The 19154-nt window shown below is 46.2% G+C and overlaps 1 protein-coding gene across 13 annotated transcripts in view; it reads right to left on the bottom strand.

Annotated features, from left to right (window-relative positions):
- The window catches only part of cdh23 (cadherin-related 23), a 1156658-nt gene that overhangs the window by 689788 nt on the left and 447716 nt on the right, over positions 1 to 19154 (bottom strand). For all 13 annotated transcript variants that reach the window (XM_072282605.1, XM_072282606.1, XM_072282607.1 and 10 more), the window contains exon 11: positions 145 to 333. In XM_072282605.1, coding sequence (XP_072138706.1) covers positions 145 to 333 — 189 coding nt within the window. The remainder of the gene's footprint in view (positions 1 to 144; positions 334 to 19154) is intronic.

Raw genomic sequence — 19154 nt, 5'->3', positions numbered from 1 at the left:
CACTGTGTGACCCATGGGCGTAATATGTTGGCTTCTAAATTAGGAGGGATTCAAACTGGCTTGGGTTTACAGTTCACAACACAGGGGCATCAATGTCCTACTCCAGATAGTTGAGAGTTTCATCAGTTGTACTTCTGTACTTACATCATCTTTGTCTTGCACCTGGATGAAGAGTGGGAGAGCAAAGCCCACCTGGGCCAGTTCTGTAATGCGGACATGGTATTCAGAACGGTTGAATTCTGGTGGATTATCATTGACGTCAATGACCAAGATATTAAACGTGGTGGAGACGGTTGCATTTGATGGTGTTCCGTTATCATTTAGCTCAGTACCCTACATTGAACATGAGAAAGATAACATTATCAGTGGGATAAGAGCTCATACGTCATTTTAATAATGCTTCCAGGCATTACCTCTTGAACACAGGTGGGTATTATCAAATATGGCAGCTTTTCTACCCCCACAGAGCAATGACAAAGAGCCATGGTATCACTGGTTACAGGAGAAATATATGCAAGAATATCATCAGTATACCTTCTTCTTTCTTGGAAATGAATCTGAGAATTACCAGTAAAAATCAGGAGAGATGGGAGTTTGATCAAATTTCCCTCAAAGGGCCACAGACTTCATCAATTCAACACTTCAGTGGGTTATGATGGATCATTTTATGATGAGGTCAACTTATTAATAGAATCCAGCTGTAATATAGTACACAACAGTGGTAGCCAGCTTGTGATTATGCACCTCTTTCAAGCCTAAATTAGTAACGTTCATTGAAGTGTAATAAATATTTTTTTAATACTTATCCAGCTGTTAGGTTCCCAAAATCAATGGCATCTCAAGTCAGAGTCATAAATCCATATTTAACAAATATGTATTCTGTAGGCCCAACAATTCTCTTATTGATTTTAATTAAAAAAAAGAATTCCTGGGAGTTAGACATAAATCCAAAGTGATAAGTCAGCACTTTCAATGGTGTACATGGGCTTCGGTACACATTTTATTACAACTTTCAGGTTTAATTTAGTGAGTGTATGAAGGCCTAAAAATAAAAGGAGGGGTTGACTGAAAAGAGAAACTAATAACTATTGAGTCCGTGGTGATTTAAGGAATCAGATTTTGTTTCTCTTGCATGACATTTATTTAAAGTCGTTGTTTGGTCTTGCCCATCCAAGTGTGATAAAACTGTTCTTCCTGAGACATCTTAACTAGCTTCCTCTTTCAAGCCTAGTGCCGAATGACTTCATATACCCTGTGATTTCAATCTCCATCTTGATTCACCTTCCCCTTGGTCCAAGTTCATTGCCTTCCCTGTTTAAGTATCACACACCTTTCAGACATCATTTCACTTGGTCTCACTATTTTTAATCATCCCAACCAGATTTTTAATCACTGTCATAATCATTCCCTTCTATTGTACTTCACCCACGTTTCCCTTCTCTGTATCAAACATCTGTCAGTCTGTGTTGTGCCTGAACAAAATTATCAGTCGATCCCGAGTTCAGAATTCTAGCCATATACCGGTAGGCTCTAGACCCACACTAACACCAATTTCCACACCATCATCCTCCTCAGGGCTTTCTCCACTAAATATTTGCCACATAACTTGTTTAGAGGTGGAGAGAATGAGCAATTTCAAGTTCCTGGGTGTCCAGATCTCTGAGGATCCCAACATATTGATGTAGTTATAAAGAAGGCAAGACAATATATGTAATTGATTTACTTGTTTATTAATTTTTATTTCATTTATTATTATTTCTTTCCTATGTATTGCATTGAACTGCTACTGCTAAGTTAACAAGTTTCACGTCACGTGCTTGTGACAATACACTTGATCTTGATTCTAATTCCCTTGGCTCCCGCTTTCATTGCTATTAATGACTCTCATGAAAAAACATCGCACTATTTTAAAAAGAGTCTTTGACTCCTCCACCTCAATGAACAATCCCAAGTCCAACCCCAACGCCCCATTCCTCTCAGATCCTTGGGTGCATTTAAATCTTGCAAATTTCCCAGAATTCCCCATCTGAAGCCCTCCAGATCTCTGTACTGCTACAGAATCAAACCAGCTGTGATCAATGTCATCTGACATTACTATGAAGAGGGTAAGCTCTTCCTCCCTGTCCTGTTGTTAGCCTTGGATGTAGTGGATTGTCCCATCTTTCTCCAATGCCTCTTCATTATGAGTCAGGCAACTCTAGCTTAATTCACACCTATTTATCCCCCTTGTATCAGTAAAGAGGCGACATAGCATCCACGTCAAGAACACCAGACTCAAAAATAGTTACCTCCCCAAAACCATCAGGCTGATGAACACCTCCACCCATTAACCCATCTCAGCCCACCACTACTACATACACATCATCTGGCAGTACTTTAAGTACAGACAATCATTCTACGTATATAACAGATACTTGTACATTGAGTTTAACAGCATTGCTTTAATATTTATACAAACATAGAAACTCATATGTAAGGGGTTTCTTCTTTTATGTTAATGCATAGGCTAATCAAAATGTCTTCTCTGTTATGCTAACTGCTGAGAAAGTTCTCTCGCTAGCAGCTTGTTTGGGTTGTAGAGGGAGTGTATTCAGTTGCTAAACAATTGGGATAGATGTTATTCTTTCTTGTTTGTCTGTAAACTATTGTGATGTGTGGGTTTAGGGGCAGAGGGGGGAGGGGGAGGGGGAGGGGGAGGGGGAGGGGGAGGGGGAGGGGGAGGGGGAGGGGGAGGGGGAGGGGGAGGGGGAGGGGGAGGGGGAGGGGGAGGGGGAGGGGGAGGGGGAGGGGGAGGGGGAGGGGGAGGGGGAGGGGGGAAAAAAGAAAAAAAAAACAACACGAGAACGAGATTCTGTGAGCTGGCCGACGGGCGGACCCCGAGGCCCAGGGTCTTCGACGAAGAGAGAAGACGAAGACAGACTCGTGTGGAGCATCTAGTTGACCACCGTGGTTGGTCCCAGGTGGTGGGTTGAGGTGGTCGAAGGGGATCGAATGGTGAAAAGAGGAGTGTTACTAGAGCTCCAACTGGTGTGCATGAAGAGGTTGAACTTTGATAAGTTTGGCACCTTTTACTTTCCTTTTATATTTTATCACTACTAATTATATAGTTCCAGTAATACCTATAAATCATGATCATTTAATCGTATATGGTGTATTGCTTGTTATTTGGTGGGGTGGGGTACATCACACAGCATCCACACAAACTTGATTACTCAGTTTGGCAGGGCCGAAGGCTGCTTCCCCTAGACGACAGCGAGTTGAACGAGCCTGAGGTTTACCAGGGGGGCTACACATAAAAAAACTACAGCACAATACAGGCCCCTCAGCCCACAAAGCTGTGCCAAACATATCCTTACCTGAGAAATTACCTAGGGTTACCCATAGCCCTCTATTTTTCTGAGCTCCATATACCTGTCCAGGAGTCTCTTAAAAGACCCAGTTGTATCCACCTCCACCATCGTCACCAGCAGCCCATTCCACGCACTCACCACTCTCTGCGTAAAAAACCTACCCCTTATATCTCCTCTGTACCTGCTTCCAAGCACCTTAAAACTGCCCTCTCATGTTAGCCATTTCAGCCCTGGGAAAAAGCCTCTGACTATCCACATGATCAATGCCTCTCTATCAGGTCACCTCTCATTCTCTGTTCCTTATTGTGTTTTTCTGTTTCTTTTATTGTATTCTTTATGCTTATTGTGTTTTACTTATGCTGAATTGGTTCTGGAGTAACAATAACTTCATTCTCCTTTTTACTTGTGTACTGGAGAATGACCATAAACATTCTTGAATCTATAATCTTTTCTGCACCGTTCCCTGTGGTGTTTCCGAAATCTCTCTCCATCTGTCCTCCTTCTGCTTTTCATCCAAAGACATGGAATCAAGTTCTGCATGCCGACTGCGCCTGACAAAGATTTCTCACAACCTCTCCACTGCCCTTAATGGTTCACAAGTTAGCTAGTGGGTTAGCAGAATTTTTCACCAACTGTCTGGAGAAGACTGAATTATCATTTCCATTCCCTGCCATAAACTCTCAGATCACCACACACTAGCCCTCCCTTTCTTGAGGATAAACTACACGATTCACAATCCTGAGGTTGCACTCGGTCCTTGGCCGGCTGGTGGCACAGTGACATCAGCGCCGGACTTCAAAGCAAAGGCTCCCGAGTTCAAATCCAAGTCGGGCCACCTCCCAAGCTCGCTTTCCATCCGTGCCGGGTTGAACGTCGAGCTAGCCACTCAGCCTTGTAAAAAACAAGGGTCGAGTCAGGAACATTCATATCGTGACCCGGTTAATCTGAAAGGAGACCAATCCTGACACTATGCGCCAGACAAGAATGGCTGACTGTCTGGTGCGACACGTTAGGAAGCACTTGGTTCTTAGATGTGCTCTGGAACCCATGTTTCTGTAGTGCACATTTCCACCACTAGATGCCTTTGGCAATTTTATTTTTGTTCACAGTCAGTATTTTGCATTACTGTCCAAAAATTCATTCTCTGTGGCTTTCACTAAATGTGCTTCTTAGCAAAGAGATCACATTGTACCTTGCTTCAGAAATTAATCCCACTTACATGTGGTACATTAGTATTAGCAAAGGATTAATTCTCGGGCCCTTCATATATCTGTCGGTTCTTTGACAAAATTATCCAATTACTTTTGATTAAAGCTTATTAACCTAAACATTAGCTCTGTTTCTTTCCTCGTGGATGCAATTTAAGACCATAAGACAGTGGAGCAGAATTAGGCCATCTGGCCCATCGAGTCTGCTCCGCCATTCAATCACGGCTGATCCTTTTCTTTAATCTCCTCCTCAACCCCAGTTCCTGGCCTTCTCCCCGTAACCTTTGCTGCCATGTCCAATCAAGAACCTATCAATCTCTGCCTTAAATATACCCAATGACCTGGCCTCCACAGCTGCTTGTGGTAACAAATTCCACAAATTCCTCACCCTTTGGCTCAAGAAATTTCTCCGCATCTGTTTTGAAAACGCACTCCTCTATACTGAGGCTGTGCCCTCTTGTCCTAGAATTTGATCCGCTTAAGATTTCCAACACTTTATTTTAGATTGCCCAATCTCTGTTCTTCCTCCATTGCCTTGCCAAGTGCTGATCCATCTCCCTCAATACTGAATAACAAACAAGAACTCAGTGGGTAAGGCAGCATCTGTAGAGGGAAATGGACGTAAGACATTATGGTTTGAGACCCTTTATTTACGTTTCAGTGTCTGCAGTTTTTACCACGCCCTCAGTAGGTAATGTTGAATCTGTTTCTACCATCATTTCAGGCAGCAAATTCACAATGTTGTAGCGGTGTGCTACACACAGCGCTAGAATAACCACACAGAGTCGGTGAGTTAGAGTTGCGATGAAAGAGATTTATTCAAACTTCGCAGCCTGCTTTAAAGCCTTCCCGTTCCCGCCCTCCCGGGGGCGGGACTGCTGTGGGGAATGCATATTCCCAGACCCTTTCCGCGCACGGGATTTTCCCCCTGCTGGTGAAGATGGCCTGGCGCCCTTTTTGGGGCTGGCCCTCTGCCTGCGCACGCTGTGGTGAGCCGGTTCATGTGTGCCAGAAAGTGGGTCGCCACATAACCACCCCCCCCAGAACCGGCGATACCTCCCCCAATATCCACAGTCTGGATCGGCCTCTGTTTGGGAGGTCTGCCCCTGCGCCGCGGTGCCTGAGCCTGGACCGGCTGCGCCAAGTCCACATGGGCCAGTTTGAGTCGATCCACCGTGAAAACCTCCTCTCTCCCCCCAATGTCCAGCACGAACGTGGACCAGTTGTTCCTGATCACCTTAAACACCCCCTCGTAGGGCCGCTGTAGCAGTGCCCAGTGTCTGCCCCGTCGTACAAAAAGAAACTTACAGTTCTGCAGGTCTTTGGGTACGCAGGTCGGGCTCTGTCCTTGCTGTGAAGTGGGGATGGGGGCCAGGTTACCGAGCCTCTCCCGTAGTCTGTCCAGGACTGCTGCGGGTTCTTCCTCTTGCCCCCTTGGGGCTGTATGAACTCTCCTGGGACGACCAGGGGTGCGCCGTACACCAACTCGGCCGACAAGGTGTGCAGATCCTCTTTGGGCACCGTACGGATTCCGAGCAGGACCCAGGGAAGCTCGTCCACCCAGTTAGGCCCCTCCAGGCGGGCCATGAGAGCCAATTTCAGGTGACGGTGGAAACGCTCCACTAGTCCATTCGACTGTGGGTGGTAGGCAGTTGTGTGGTGCAGCTGCGATCCTAAAAGGCTGGCCATAGCCGACCACAGGCTGGAGGTGAACTGGGCGCCCCTGTCAGAGGTAATGTGGGCCGGTACCCCGCAGCGGGCTACCCAGGTTGCGATCAGTGCTCGGGCACAGGATTCGGAGGTGGTGTCGGTGAGCGGGACTGCCTCTGGCCATCTGGTGAACCGGTCTATCATAGTTAGGAGGTACCGCGCTCCTCGCGACACTGGCAGGGGCCCCACGATATCCACATGAATGTGGTCGAACCTCCGGCGGGTGGGTTCGAACCGCTGCGGCGGAGCCTTGGTGTGCCGCTGCACCTTGGCCGTTTGGCACTGCATGCACGTTTTGGCCCATTCACTGACCTGTTTACGCAGCCCATGCCACACGAACCTGTTGGCGACCAGCCGGACGGTTGTCCTGATGGAGGGGTGCGCTAAGTTGTGAATGGATTCGAAAACCCGCCAGCACCAGGCTGCTGGGACGACGGGGCGGGGTTGGCCGGTAGCTACGTCACATAGTAGGGTCCTCTCACCTGGGCCTACGGGGAGGTCTTGGAGCTGCAAACCGGAGACTGCAGTCCTGTAACTGGGGATCTCAGCGTCTACCTGCTGTGCCTCTGCCAGCGCTGCATAGTCCATCCCCTGGGACAGGGCCTGTATGGTAGGTCTAGATAGTGCGTCTGCCACGATGTTCTCCTTTCCAGAGACATGCCGGATGTCCGTCGTGTACTCGGAGATGTAGGACAGATGTCGCTGCTGGCGGGACGACCAGGGGTCGGACACCTTCGTGAACGCAAAGGTAAGCAGTTTGTGGTCTGTGAACGCGGTGAAGGGTCTACCTTCTAAGAAGTACCTGAAATGCCGGATTGCCAGGTATAGTGCCAATAGCTCCCGATCGAAAGCACTGTATTTGAGTTCAGGTGGTCGTAGGTGTTTGCTGAAGAACGCCAGGGGTTGCCAGCGACCCTCGATGAGTTGTTCCAGCACTCCACCGACTGCTGTGTTGGATGCGTCCACCATGAGGGCAGTAGGAACGTCCATTCTGGGGTGCATTAGCATCGCGGCGTTTGCCAAGGCTTCTTTGGTTTTAACGAAAGCGGTTGCGGCCTCTTCGTCCCAGGTAATGTCCTTGCCCTTACCCGACATTAGACTGAACAGGGGGCTCATGGTTCGGGCTGCTGAGGGGAGGAAACGGTGGTAGAAATTCACCATACCCACGAATTCCTGCAGGCCTTTGATTGTGTTGGGTCGGGGGAAGTTGCGGACCGCGTCTACCTTGGCAGGCAGCGGGGTTGCCCCGGCTTTAGTAATCCTGTGGCCCAGGAAGTCAATGGTGTTGAGTCCGAACTGGCATTTGGCTGGGTTGATTGTAAGGCCGAATTCACTCAGGCGGGAGTAGAGCTGGCGGAGGTGGGACAGATGCTCCTGCCGACTACTGCTTGCTATGAGGATGTTGTCCAAATAGATGAATGCAAAGTCCAGGTCGCGTCCCACCACGTCCATTAGCCGCTGGAAAGTCTGTGCGGCATTCGGAGAAATTTGAAAAGTCCGAACGGGGTGATAAGTGCTGTTTTGGGGATGTCGTCCGGATGTACAGGGATTTGATGGTATCCCCGGACGAGGTCTACCTTGGAAAAGATGCTTGCGCCATGTAGGTTTGCTGTGAAGTCTTGAATGTGCGGCACAGGGTAGCGGTCTGGCGTTGTAGCCTCGTTCAGTCTGCGGTAGTCACCGCATGGTCTCCAGCCCCCCGTTGCCTTGGGCACCATGTGAAGGGGGGAGGCCCATGGGCTGTCGGACCGTCGTATGATCCCCAATTCCTCCATCTTCTTGAACTCCTCCTTCGCCAGTCGGAGCTTGTCCGGGGGAAGCCTTCGAGCACGGGCGTGGAGGGGTAGTCCCTGGGTCAGGATGTGGTGCTGTACTCCGTGTTTGGGCATGGCTGCCATGAACTGCGGTGTCAGTACTGATGGGAAATCCGCCAGGACCCTGGTGAATTCATCGTCGGACAGCGTGATGGAGTTCAGGTGTGGGGCTGGCAACTGTGCTTCACCCAGGGAGAACGTTTGAAAAGTCTTGGCGTGGACTAATCGCTTCCCTTGCAGGTCAACCAGCAGGCTGTGGGCTCGTAGAAAATCCGCCCCCAGGAGTGGTTGGGCCACGGCGGCCAGTGTGAAGATCCACGTGAGCCTGCTGGAGCTGAACTGTAGCCGCACGTGGGGGTGCCATAGGTTCATATTGTGCTGCCATTTGCAGCCCTCAGGGTGGGTCCCGGTTCTCTGTTGCGGGTATCATAACTCGTTGGAGGTAAGACGCTGATCTCCGCTCCGGTGTATGGTAGAAACACCATTGTTCGTTGGGCTCCTCACTCCCGTCGCTGGGTTTTGTAGGCTCTGCTGCCAGGCCTGGTCTGGTCTGTCGTTGGGCACGCGGCTTGGTGATCTGTGCGACGGGCGCCCCTCTCTCTTTCCTGGCATTCCACAGCACATCTGCTCGGGCCGCCACCTCCCGGGAGTTGCTGAAATCTGCGTCGGACAGCAACAGGCATATGTCCTCGGGCAGTTGCTCTAGGAACGCCTACTCAAACATGAGGCAGGGTTTGTGTCCTTCAGCCAGGGCCAGCATCTCATTCATTAATGCTGACGGCGGCCTGTCTCCCAAACCATCCAGGTGCATTAAGCGGCGTGCTCATTCGCGCCGTGAGAGTCCGAAAGTCCTTATGAGCAGGGCTTTGAATGCTGTGTATTTGCCGTCCTCCAGGGGCGACTGTATAAACTCTTCAACTTGTGCAGCTGTCTCCTGGTCGAGGGAGCTCAGCACGTAGTAGTAGCGAGTGGACTCCGAGGCTATCTGCCGAATGTGGAATTGAGCTTCTGCTTGTTCGAACCATAAATGGGGTCGCCGCGTCCAGAAGCTTGACAGTTTTAATGAAACTGCGTGAACAGATGCGGCGCCGGTCATCTCTGGTCCAAATATCGTTTGGGCCGTCGGGGTCACCAATTGTAGCGGTGTGCTACACACAGCGCTAGAATAACCACATGGAGTCGGTGAGTTAGAGTTGCGATGAAAGAGATTTATTCAAACTTCGCGGCCTGCTTTAAAGCCTTCCCGTTCCCGCCCTCCCTGGGGCGGGACTGCTGTGGGGAATGCATATTCCCAGACCCTTTCCGCGCGCAGGATTTTCCCCCTGCTGGTGAAGATGGCCTGGTTCCCTTTTTGGGGCCGGCCCTCTGCCTGCGCGCGCTGTTGTGTGCCGGTTCATGTGTGCCAGAAAGGGGGTCGCCACAATGTCAACAATTCCCTACAATGAAGAAATTCCCTCGGTTCCTTTTGCCTTGTGCCTTAAATCTGTGCTCCTTAGTTTCCTGATGCTGATGAAAATGGATCCCTTCACTAACTCTCTTGAACTGAACTATCTCTCTACTTCTCTTGTTCTATCTTTCCTTAAACTCAGGAGAACCTCTTTATTCCCTCTATAACTAAAACGTATTCCTTCAACCCACATGTTACTTTAAGATAGAATCATGATGGTGAATGGTTTTGAGTTACTTCAGCATCATGAGAATGTTGAGCTAAAAAGATTTAAGATAATGCCCCCTGAAGGTGAACTCAGAATAAATAATTTACTCTGTAAAGCTTTATAAGTCCAGGAGCACTGCCTCAAATGACTGACCCTGTGGTATTGATTTATGAACAGACTACCTAACATCACACTAATGCGACAGGACAGTTTCAGATAGAGCTGGTTCAAGCATATCTCCTCCAACAATATTTTTCAATAACTAACTTTTTAATAATTTTACAAATAGGTTTCAGAGACATTTTAAATAATTAATTGTTATCTTGTTAAGATGGCAGTTCCTGATTACCATAACTCAGAGTGAATTACAACCCTCACTGACATTTCCCAAAAGACCAACAATGCCCATCCCAGTTATATAATCTGCCAGGCTTCGGGATGGAAAACTTCCTGATGGCCCAGGGCTCTCTTGTAGCCTTGTAATGAGTGAATGACGAGTGGAAGTGAAGGAAATAAACAGGCATCAGGCTTCCAATGGACTCTTGGAAAGAAGAGTGGGAATGGGCGAGGAAAAGGAGAGGGAGGGACAAGGAGGACTTGGAAAAAGGGAGGAAATTACAGAAGAACAGGTATTTGTGTGCATGCAAGTGTGCATATGTTTGTGCACACACGTGTTATGTATTAAGGACGAGGGAGGCAATGAAGAGTTGGGGAGGGTAGAGTAGAGTAAGAGGAAAGGGAAGGGAGAAACTGGAAAAGATATTGTGGAGGAAGGCAGAAGATAGATGAGAGTGGAAGTGATAGGTATAACAGCACACAGAATCACAGAAAAGTACAGCATAGAAACAGCCCCTTCGGATCATCTTATCTGGCTAAACCATTTAAACTGCCTAGTCCCACTGACAAGCACCTGGACCATAGCCATCCATACCCCTACTATCCATGTACCTATCCAAAATTCTCTTGAAGGTTGAAACCAAGCTCCCACACACCACTTATGCAGGCAGTTTGTTTCACATGCACACGACCTTCTGAGTGAAGAAGCTTCCCGTCATGTTCCTTTCAGAACTTTTCATCTTTAACCCATGACCTCTAGTTGTAGTCTGAAGGAACCCTAGTGGAAAAAGCTTGATTGCATTTACCTTTTCTATACCTCTCATAATTTTGTATACCTCTCTTATATTTCCCCTCAATTTTCTACATTCCAAGGATGTCTCAACGTATTCAATCTTTCCTTATAGCTCAGGTCTTCCAAACCCAGCAACATCCTTGTAAGTTTTCTCTGTACTCTTTCAACCTTATTTACATCTCTCCTGTACCTATGTGACCAAAACTGCACACAATATTCCAAATCTAGCCTCACCAACATCTCATACAATTTCAACATAACATCCCATTTCCTGTGCTCAATACTTTGATTTATGAAGTCCAATGTACCAAAAGCTTTCTTTATGTAATTATCTACCTGTGCCACCACTTGCAACGATTAACAGGCCTGTATTCCCAGATCCTTTTGTTCTACCACACTCCTCAGTGTCCTACAGTTCACTAGGACGTACCCTGGTTGGTTCTACCATAGTGCAACACCTCGTATTTGTCTACATTAAATCCCAACTGCCATTTATCAGTCCATTTATGCAGCTGGTCCAGATCCTACTGCAACCTCTGATAATATTCCTCGCTGTCCACTGCACCCCAAATCTTAGTGTTATTCGCAAATTTGCTGATCCAGTTAACCACATTATCATCCAGATCATTAATACAGATGACAAACAACAACAGACACAGGACCGATCCCTGCAGCACTCCCCTAGTCACAGACCTTTGGCGAGAGAAGCAACCATCTACTACCGCTCTCTGACTTCTCCCACAAAGCTAATGTCTAATCGAATTTATTATCTCATCTTAAATGCCAAGTGACTGAACCTTCCTGACCAACCTCCCATGCAAGAACTTGTCAAATACCTTGCTAAAGTCCATTTAGCATCCACTGCTATACCTTCATCAAATTTCCTAATAACTTCCTTGAAAAACACTGTAAGATTGGTTAGACATGTACTACCATGCATAAAGCCATGATGACTATCCCTAATCAGTCCCTGTCTATACAAATACTAATAAATCCAGTCCTTTAAAATACCTTCTCATAACTTTCCTACCTCTAATATCAGGCTCACCGGCCTGTAATTATCTGGTTTATTTTTAAAGCCTTTGTTAAACAGCAGAACAACATTAGCTATCCTCCAATCCACCCATACCTCACTGTCATGAAGGATGATTTAAATATCTCTGCTAGGATCCCTGAAATTTCTGCACTTGCCTCCTACAGGGTCCAAAGAAAATCAATGATAGGCTCAAGATAGCAAACATCTCCTCCTCTGTAATGTGCCTAGGGTCCATCATCTTGTTGCTGCTTTGCCTCACTTCTAAAGACTCTCTATCACCTGAGTCAACACAGATTTAAGATCTCCCCCATCTCTTTTGGCCCCACACATAGATTACCATTCTGATCTTCCAGAGGACCAATTTTGTCCCTTGCAATCCTTTTGCTCTTAACCTATCTGTAGAATCCCTTAGAATTTTCCTTCACCTTACCTTCTGGAGTAACCTCATATCTTCTTCTAGCCTCCTGATTTCTTTCTTAAGTGTTCTTTGCATTATTTCTCAAGTTCCTCATTTGTTCTTATCTGCCTATACATGCTATGGACCTCCTTGCTTTTTTCTTAACCTATGCCTCAATATCTCTTGAAAGCCAAGGTGCCTGTTATCTTTACTTTTCATTCTGATAGGCACATCTAAGCTTCGTACTCTCAAAATTCCACTTTTGTAAGCTTCCCATTTACCAAGTACACCTTTGCCAGAAAACAGCTTGTCCCAATCCACACTTGCCAGGTCCTTTTTGATCATCAAAATTGGCCTTTCTCCAATTTAGAATCTCCATATGTGGAGCAGACTTTCTTTTTCCATTATTGACTTTGAAACTAATAGCATTATGATGCAAAGTGTTTCCCTACACAAGCTTCTGTCACCTGCCCTGTCTCATTCCCTAACAGCAGATCAAGTATTGCACACTCTCTCAATGGAACCTCTGTGTACTAAGGAAACTTTTCTGAACATATTTGACAAATGCTATCCCATCTAGTCCTCATACGGTATGGGAGTCCCAGTGAATACACATGTAGAAACTTAAAATCACCTACCATAACAATCTTATGTTTCTTCCAACAGTCTGCAATCTCTGTATAAATTTGCTCCTCAAAATCCCATACACTGTTGGGTGGCCTATAATAGAGCCCCATTAAAGTGGTCATACCTTTCTTATTCCTCAGTTCCACCCATAAAGCCCCACTAGACAAGTTCTCCAGTCTGTCCTGACTGAGCACTGCCATAATATTTTCTCTGACTAGAAATGCCACCCCTTTCCCTTATTCCCTCCTGCACTGTTGGATCTAAAACAGAACCCCAGAATATTATGCTTTCAAGCCTGCCTCTCCTGCAACCAAACTTCACTAATGGCTACAGTATCTGAATTCCTTGTATTGATCCATGCCCTGAGCCCACCTGCTTTGAAATATACACAGCTCGGAACACTAGTCACACCATGCTCATGCTTTTGATTCCTGACTTTGTCTGAGGTCTTAACAACATGTCTCTACAACCTCTTCACCATCTGTTCTGCCACACTGGTTCTCATCCCCCTTCAACTCTAGTTTAATTTTCGCCACCTCCGCCCCTTCCCCGCCACTCTGTGCAACACTGGGAAACCTTCCCATTAGGGTATTAATCCCGCTCCGGTTCAGGTGCAAACTGTCTCTTCTGTTCAGGCCCCACCTTCCCTGGAAGCGAGCCCAATGATCCAAAAGTCTGATGCCTTCCCTCCTACACTTAGTCACGCATTAAACTGCATGATCTTCCTATTTCTGGTCTCACGAGCATGTGGCATGAGTAGCAATCCTGAGATCAAAACCCTGGAATCCCTGTCCTTTAAATTAGCACCTAGCTCCCTAAACTCACCTCATCACTTTTCCTGCCTATGCCATTGGCACCTACATTCATAACAACTTCTGGATGCTTACCATCCCACTTAAGAATACTGAGGACTCGATCTAAGATGCCCTGGACCCTGGCACCCATCTGGGATTCTCATTCTCGTCCACAAAACCTTCATTGTGTTCATCTAACTAACAAATCCCCTATCACCACATCTAACTTCTTCTCCCCCTTTCCCTTCTGAGTCACAGAGCCAGACCCAGTGCCAGAGACCTGACTGCTGTGACTTTCCTCTGCTCAGTCATTCCCACCCCCCCCAACAGAATCCAAAGTGGTGTACCTGTTGTTGAGGGGGACAGCCAAAGGTGTACTCTGCTTAACCCCTTTATCTTTCCAGACTGTCACCCAGACTCCTGTGTCCTGCATCTTGGGTGTAACTACATCTCTATATCTCCCATCTATCACCCTTTAGCCTCCTAAGTGATCTGGAGCTTACCTAGTTCCAGCTCCTTAGCACAGAGCTGAACGCAGGTAAGAAGAAGAGCTGGTGTAAAGGCATTGGGAGATAGCATAAAAAGGTGCTCAAAGAGAAGTAGGATGTGGGTCTTCAGAACACATAGTGCAGGAAAACTAACTGAAACAATTGGTTAATTATCTCACATCACAGCTGCACAGCTGTGGCTAATCTCCATGTTCAAGGTCTCGGCTTCCAGCACTGTGGCAGCCAGACTTAAACCATCACCCAGAGTTAAACTGTTTCTACAAAAGACAGAATTCATATCTCTGAACATCCCCCAAAAGGATTTTATAACCAATGGAGTAGCGCTTTGTACAGAACCACAGTGACTGTTATAATGCAGAAACAATTAGCACAGAGCAGACCTTCTATCAGTACCTCCAGTTGAGCTTTCTCTTTTTGTATGTATTCTCCCAGCCATCAGTCTGTAGTTCTGTATTACAATGCACTCCTGCTCTACTCCAGCCTCTGTATTACTGAGTACTCTGTCTCACATCTGTTTCTCATTACTACCTGTATTGCTTCCACCTGTGTCTCATTGTGTTCCACCTATCATCTGCCTCTCTGCTTATTGCTCAGTGTACTTTAGTCCTGTGTTTTCACCTGTTTGTTGCTAGATTGTGCTAGTGAGTTTTCCTTAGCCTTTGTATCTGAACTCTGTCTGAATATTGACTCTGTCTGTTTTCCGATTCTGGTTTTTGGATTTCTCTGGATGTTTTGATCTCTGCCTGAACTTTGACACTGACTTTGTTTGTACCTTGGGACTGTACTCTGTCCATCTGAATATCAAATTGGCCTATTTCCTGATTCTGGTTTTTGGATTTCTCTGGATGTTTTGATCTCTGCCTGAACTTTGGCGCCGACTTTGTTTACACCTCGGGATTTGTTACTCAATTAATATCACTGCGTGCACAATACTGGGTCTGCGATTGGATCCCTGCTCCAGCGTCCTGACACCTTCACAAACACCAACGTAACAATGATCAAATAAAGCACTTCTTAGTGATGTTGGTTGAGGGATAAGTTTGGCTGGACCCCTGAACTCAAATTGAAAATCAAAACACTGCAGATGTTAGAAACATGATCCTAAACTCAGATCCTAAACTCTCCTACTGATGGGAACATCCTCTCCCCACCCACAAACCCACTCCATCCAGGTCTTTCTTTCCTCTGGCATCTCTTCATCTTGTAGGTTTCAATAAGATCATCCCTTTCTTCCAGACTCCAAAGAATACAGATTGAACTCCTTTAGCACTCATAATAGGACAAACTTCTCAACTCAAGAATCAGCCTAGTAAGTCTTAATTTCACTACCTCAAATTCTCATATGTCCTTAATCAAAATAAAGGGACCAAAACTGTGTGCAATACTCTAGGTGTTGCCTCACCAACACCCTGTATACTGTAGTTCTAACTATTTCATCATGTCCCACATCTGGATTCCTCCCGATAGTAACAGTGCATCCATCCCATCAACTCATACTATATATGTCATTGTGTATCAAACATCTCAAATTTACAAAACAACCATGATAACCTTCATTTAGATAGTGTTTGCAATAATCTCAGTGTCATTGATAATACTGCAGTCAAACTAGAGATTCAAACCAATCAAAGGGATATTAGGACAGTTGACCAAAAGTATGGATTACTATAAAGGTATTAAGGAACACCAGAGCAAAAGTGGACAGGGAATTTAGAGAAGGAATCTTAGAACTTGCAGCCTTGTAAGTTAAAAGCACAGTTGCCGTTGATGACGCAATTAAATTCAGGAACAGCCAAAAGATGATCATCTCACCTGCCCATTACTTCCCTCTGGTGCCCAACTTCCTCCCTTTTCTCCCATAGTCCACTCTCCTCCCCATCACATTTCCTCTTCTTTAGCATTATGCCTTTTCCACCCATCATTTCCCAGTTTCCTACTTCATCCCCTTCCCCCCTCCCACCCATCTTTCCACTCACCTAGTTTCCCCTATCACCTGTACTTCTTATCCACACCACACTTTTCCCCCTCTACCACACCACCTTATTCTGGCTTCTTCCTCCTTCCTTTCTAGTCTTGATGAAGGATCTCAGCCCAAAATATCAACTGTTTATTCCCTTCCATAGCTGCTGCCTGACCTGCTGAGTTCCACCAACATTTTGCACGCTGCTCTGAAAACCAGCATCTGCAAAATTTCCTGAGTTTTAAGATATGTAGTTGAAAGAGCTCTAACCAAATTGGAAAACATCAAGTGGAGGTGATGACAGAATAAACATCATGATTATATTCCTGTCACAGTTACATTGCTAGTCTAATAAAGCAGACCCATCTCCAACTAACGTCATAAGTGATTCACAGGAAAAGTCCATTAATAGCATAATCTGTAAACAGTTCGACAAGCCTTACACCATTAGCGTCAGAGAGTAACAGATCCCTACAACACAGAAACAGGCTCTTGGACCTAACTTATTCATACCACTCAAGAAACCAACTATTCTATTTGCCCATGTTTGGCCCATGTCCCTCAAAACCAGGGTTTCGCAACCTTTTTTATGACTCTCGCTACCTCCAGCGGCTGGAACTAGGAGGCACAGTACAACACCTTCCTGAATGGCCTCTCTGAAGACATCGAAGATGAGCTGGTCACCCAAGACCTTCCTGCCACCTTTGAAGCCCTGGTGGACTTGGCCATCCGTATTGATATTCGCCTTCAGCAGCCTCACAGAGGGAGGGGGTTCCTGAGGGCGCTGGGTGACTTCCAAGCTCCTCATCAGTCTATATTGCCCTGCTGTTTGCCACCCTCTACAATTCCCGTTCCAGAGCCCAAGGTTATGCATGTTGACCGCACTCCCCTGGCGCCGAATGGAAGACAAAGGACAATCAGCACCCACTCCTGTCTGTACTGTGGCCAACCAGACCATTTCATCTCCACCTACCCAATATAAGCCTAGCGCTCACCAGTAGGACGAGGAGTATTGGTGAGCGTGACCCCTGTCCGGCCCTCCTCGATGCCACTCACTCTCATACCTGCTTCTCTGCAGCGGGGTGTCCAACGGCAAGCAGTCTCCATCTTGGTTGATTCTGGTGTGGAGGGGTGTTTTTTTCGATTCCGGCTTGGCTGCCCAGTGGGGATTACCCACATCTGCTCTCCAGTCACCACTGATGGCCAACACCTTGAATGGTCGGAGACTGGCTAACATCATCCATGTCACGGCCCTGGTGAGCCTCAGTTTATCTGGCAACCATCATGAACAGTTAACCCTTTGTGTTATTGATTCTCCTCAAACTCCCATTGTCCTGAGCCACCCCTGGTTAGTTAAACACAACCCCCATATTGACTGGCTCAGTCACGAGAATGTAGGCTGGAACCCATTCTCACTCCCACTGCCTCTGCCATGCTCATCCCCTTGTCTCCAAGCCCAGATCCTCCCCCCAAGGGATTTCCAGACCTTAGTGCCATCCCTCCTGAATACATGGACCACAAGGTTGTGTTCAGCAAGTCCCAGGCCACTTCCTTGCTGCCTCATCATCCATGTAATTGTGCCATTGACCTCTTGCCTGGCACATCTCCCCCAAGGGACCGCCTATATTCTCTGTCCGCACCTGAAACAGAAGCTATGAGTAAGTACATTCAAGAGTCTCTGGCTGCAGGAATCATCCGGCGGTCTTCCTCCCCTGCTGGTGCTGGTTTTTTCTTTGCTGAAAAGAAGGACAGCTCCTTGCATCCATACATTGCTTACTGGGGACTGAATGAAGTCACTGTTAACAACCGTTATCCTCTTCCGCTCATGACCTCAGCATTTGAACTACTACAAGGAGCCTCTGTTTTCACCAAGCTTGATCTCTGTAATGCCTACCATCTAGTCCGCATCCGCAAAGGGGACGAGTGGAAGATGGCCATCAACACCACCTCAGGCCATTACGAGTATCTGGTCATGCCATTCGGTCTCACCATCGTCTCCCAAGCCCTGTAAATGACATTCTCAGGGACATGCTGAACCAATTTATTTTTGTGTATCTCGATGACATTTTGATTTTTTTTCCTAAGTCCCTTGCTGAACACACAGGTCACGTCCGCGGAATTCTCCAGCACCTTCTGGTGAACCAGCTCTTTGTGAAGGCTGAGAAATGTGAGTTTCACCGCAATACAGTCTCCTTCCTGGAGTATGTAATTTCAGGCGGTTCCATTCAGATGGACGAACAGAAGGTCAAGGCAGTGGTCGAATGGCCCCAGCCCTCAACTCGTCAGGAGTTGCAACACTTCTTGGGGTTCACTAACTTCTTTCGCCGCTTCATCAGAAATTACAGTACACTGGCTGCACAATTCATTTTCTTCTTCTTTCTTTCTTTATTAATCTTTTTATTGATTTAAAAAGAGCATATATACAAATGAAGAGAATTATCTCAAATATATATATATAACAATACAAACAGAAAGTGAAATAGACATTATCAAAATCATACATAGTATTAAGCTAATATATAGTATAAAATAAAAAAGACAACTAATTCTCCTCTTATCAATTCATAGAGAGAAAAAAAACTTCAAATTTTTTAAATGAGAAGAAAAAAAAACACACTACTCTATATGAAAAAAGGGGGAAAAAAGGGACTGGGCAGTCCATTCTGAAGATACGACCAAAAAAAAAGGAAAGACTTTCTGATCAAATCTAAAACTTTGAAAATAAATAATTGGAAGAGTAATAAATCAAATCAAATGAAAATATTGAATAAAAGGTTGCCAGATTTGCTCAAATTTAAAGGATGTATCAAATGTCCGACTTCTTATTTTCTCTAAACTTAAACAGGCCATAATGGAGGAAAGCCAATAAAAGACAGTAGGTGGATTAGAATCCTTCCACTTCAATAAAATGGTTCTCCTAGCCAATAAAGTTGAAAAGGCTATCATACGTTGAGCGGAAACAGGA

The sequence above is a fragment of the Mobula birostris genome, chromosome 18 (assembly GCF_030028105.1).
Source record: "Mobula birostris isolate sMobBir1 chromosome 18, sMobBir1.hap1, whole genome shotgun sequence".
NCBI lineage: Eukaryota > Metazoa > Chordata > Chondrichthyes > Myliobatiformes > Myliobatidae > Mobula > Mobula birostris.
The sequence above is the reverse complement of the archived record's forward strand: the minus strand, read 5'-3'. Positions and strand labels throughout refer to the sequence as shown.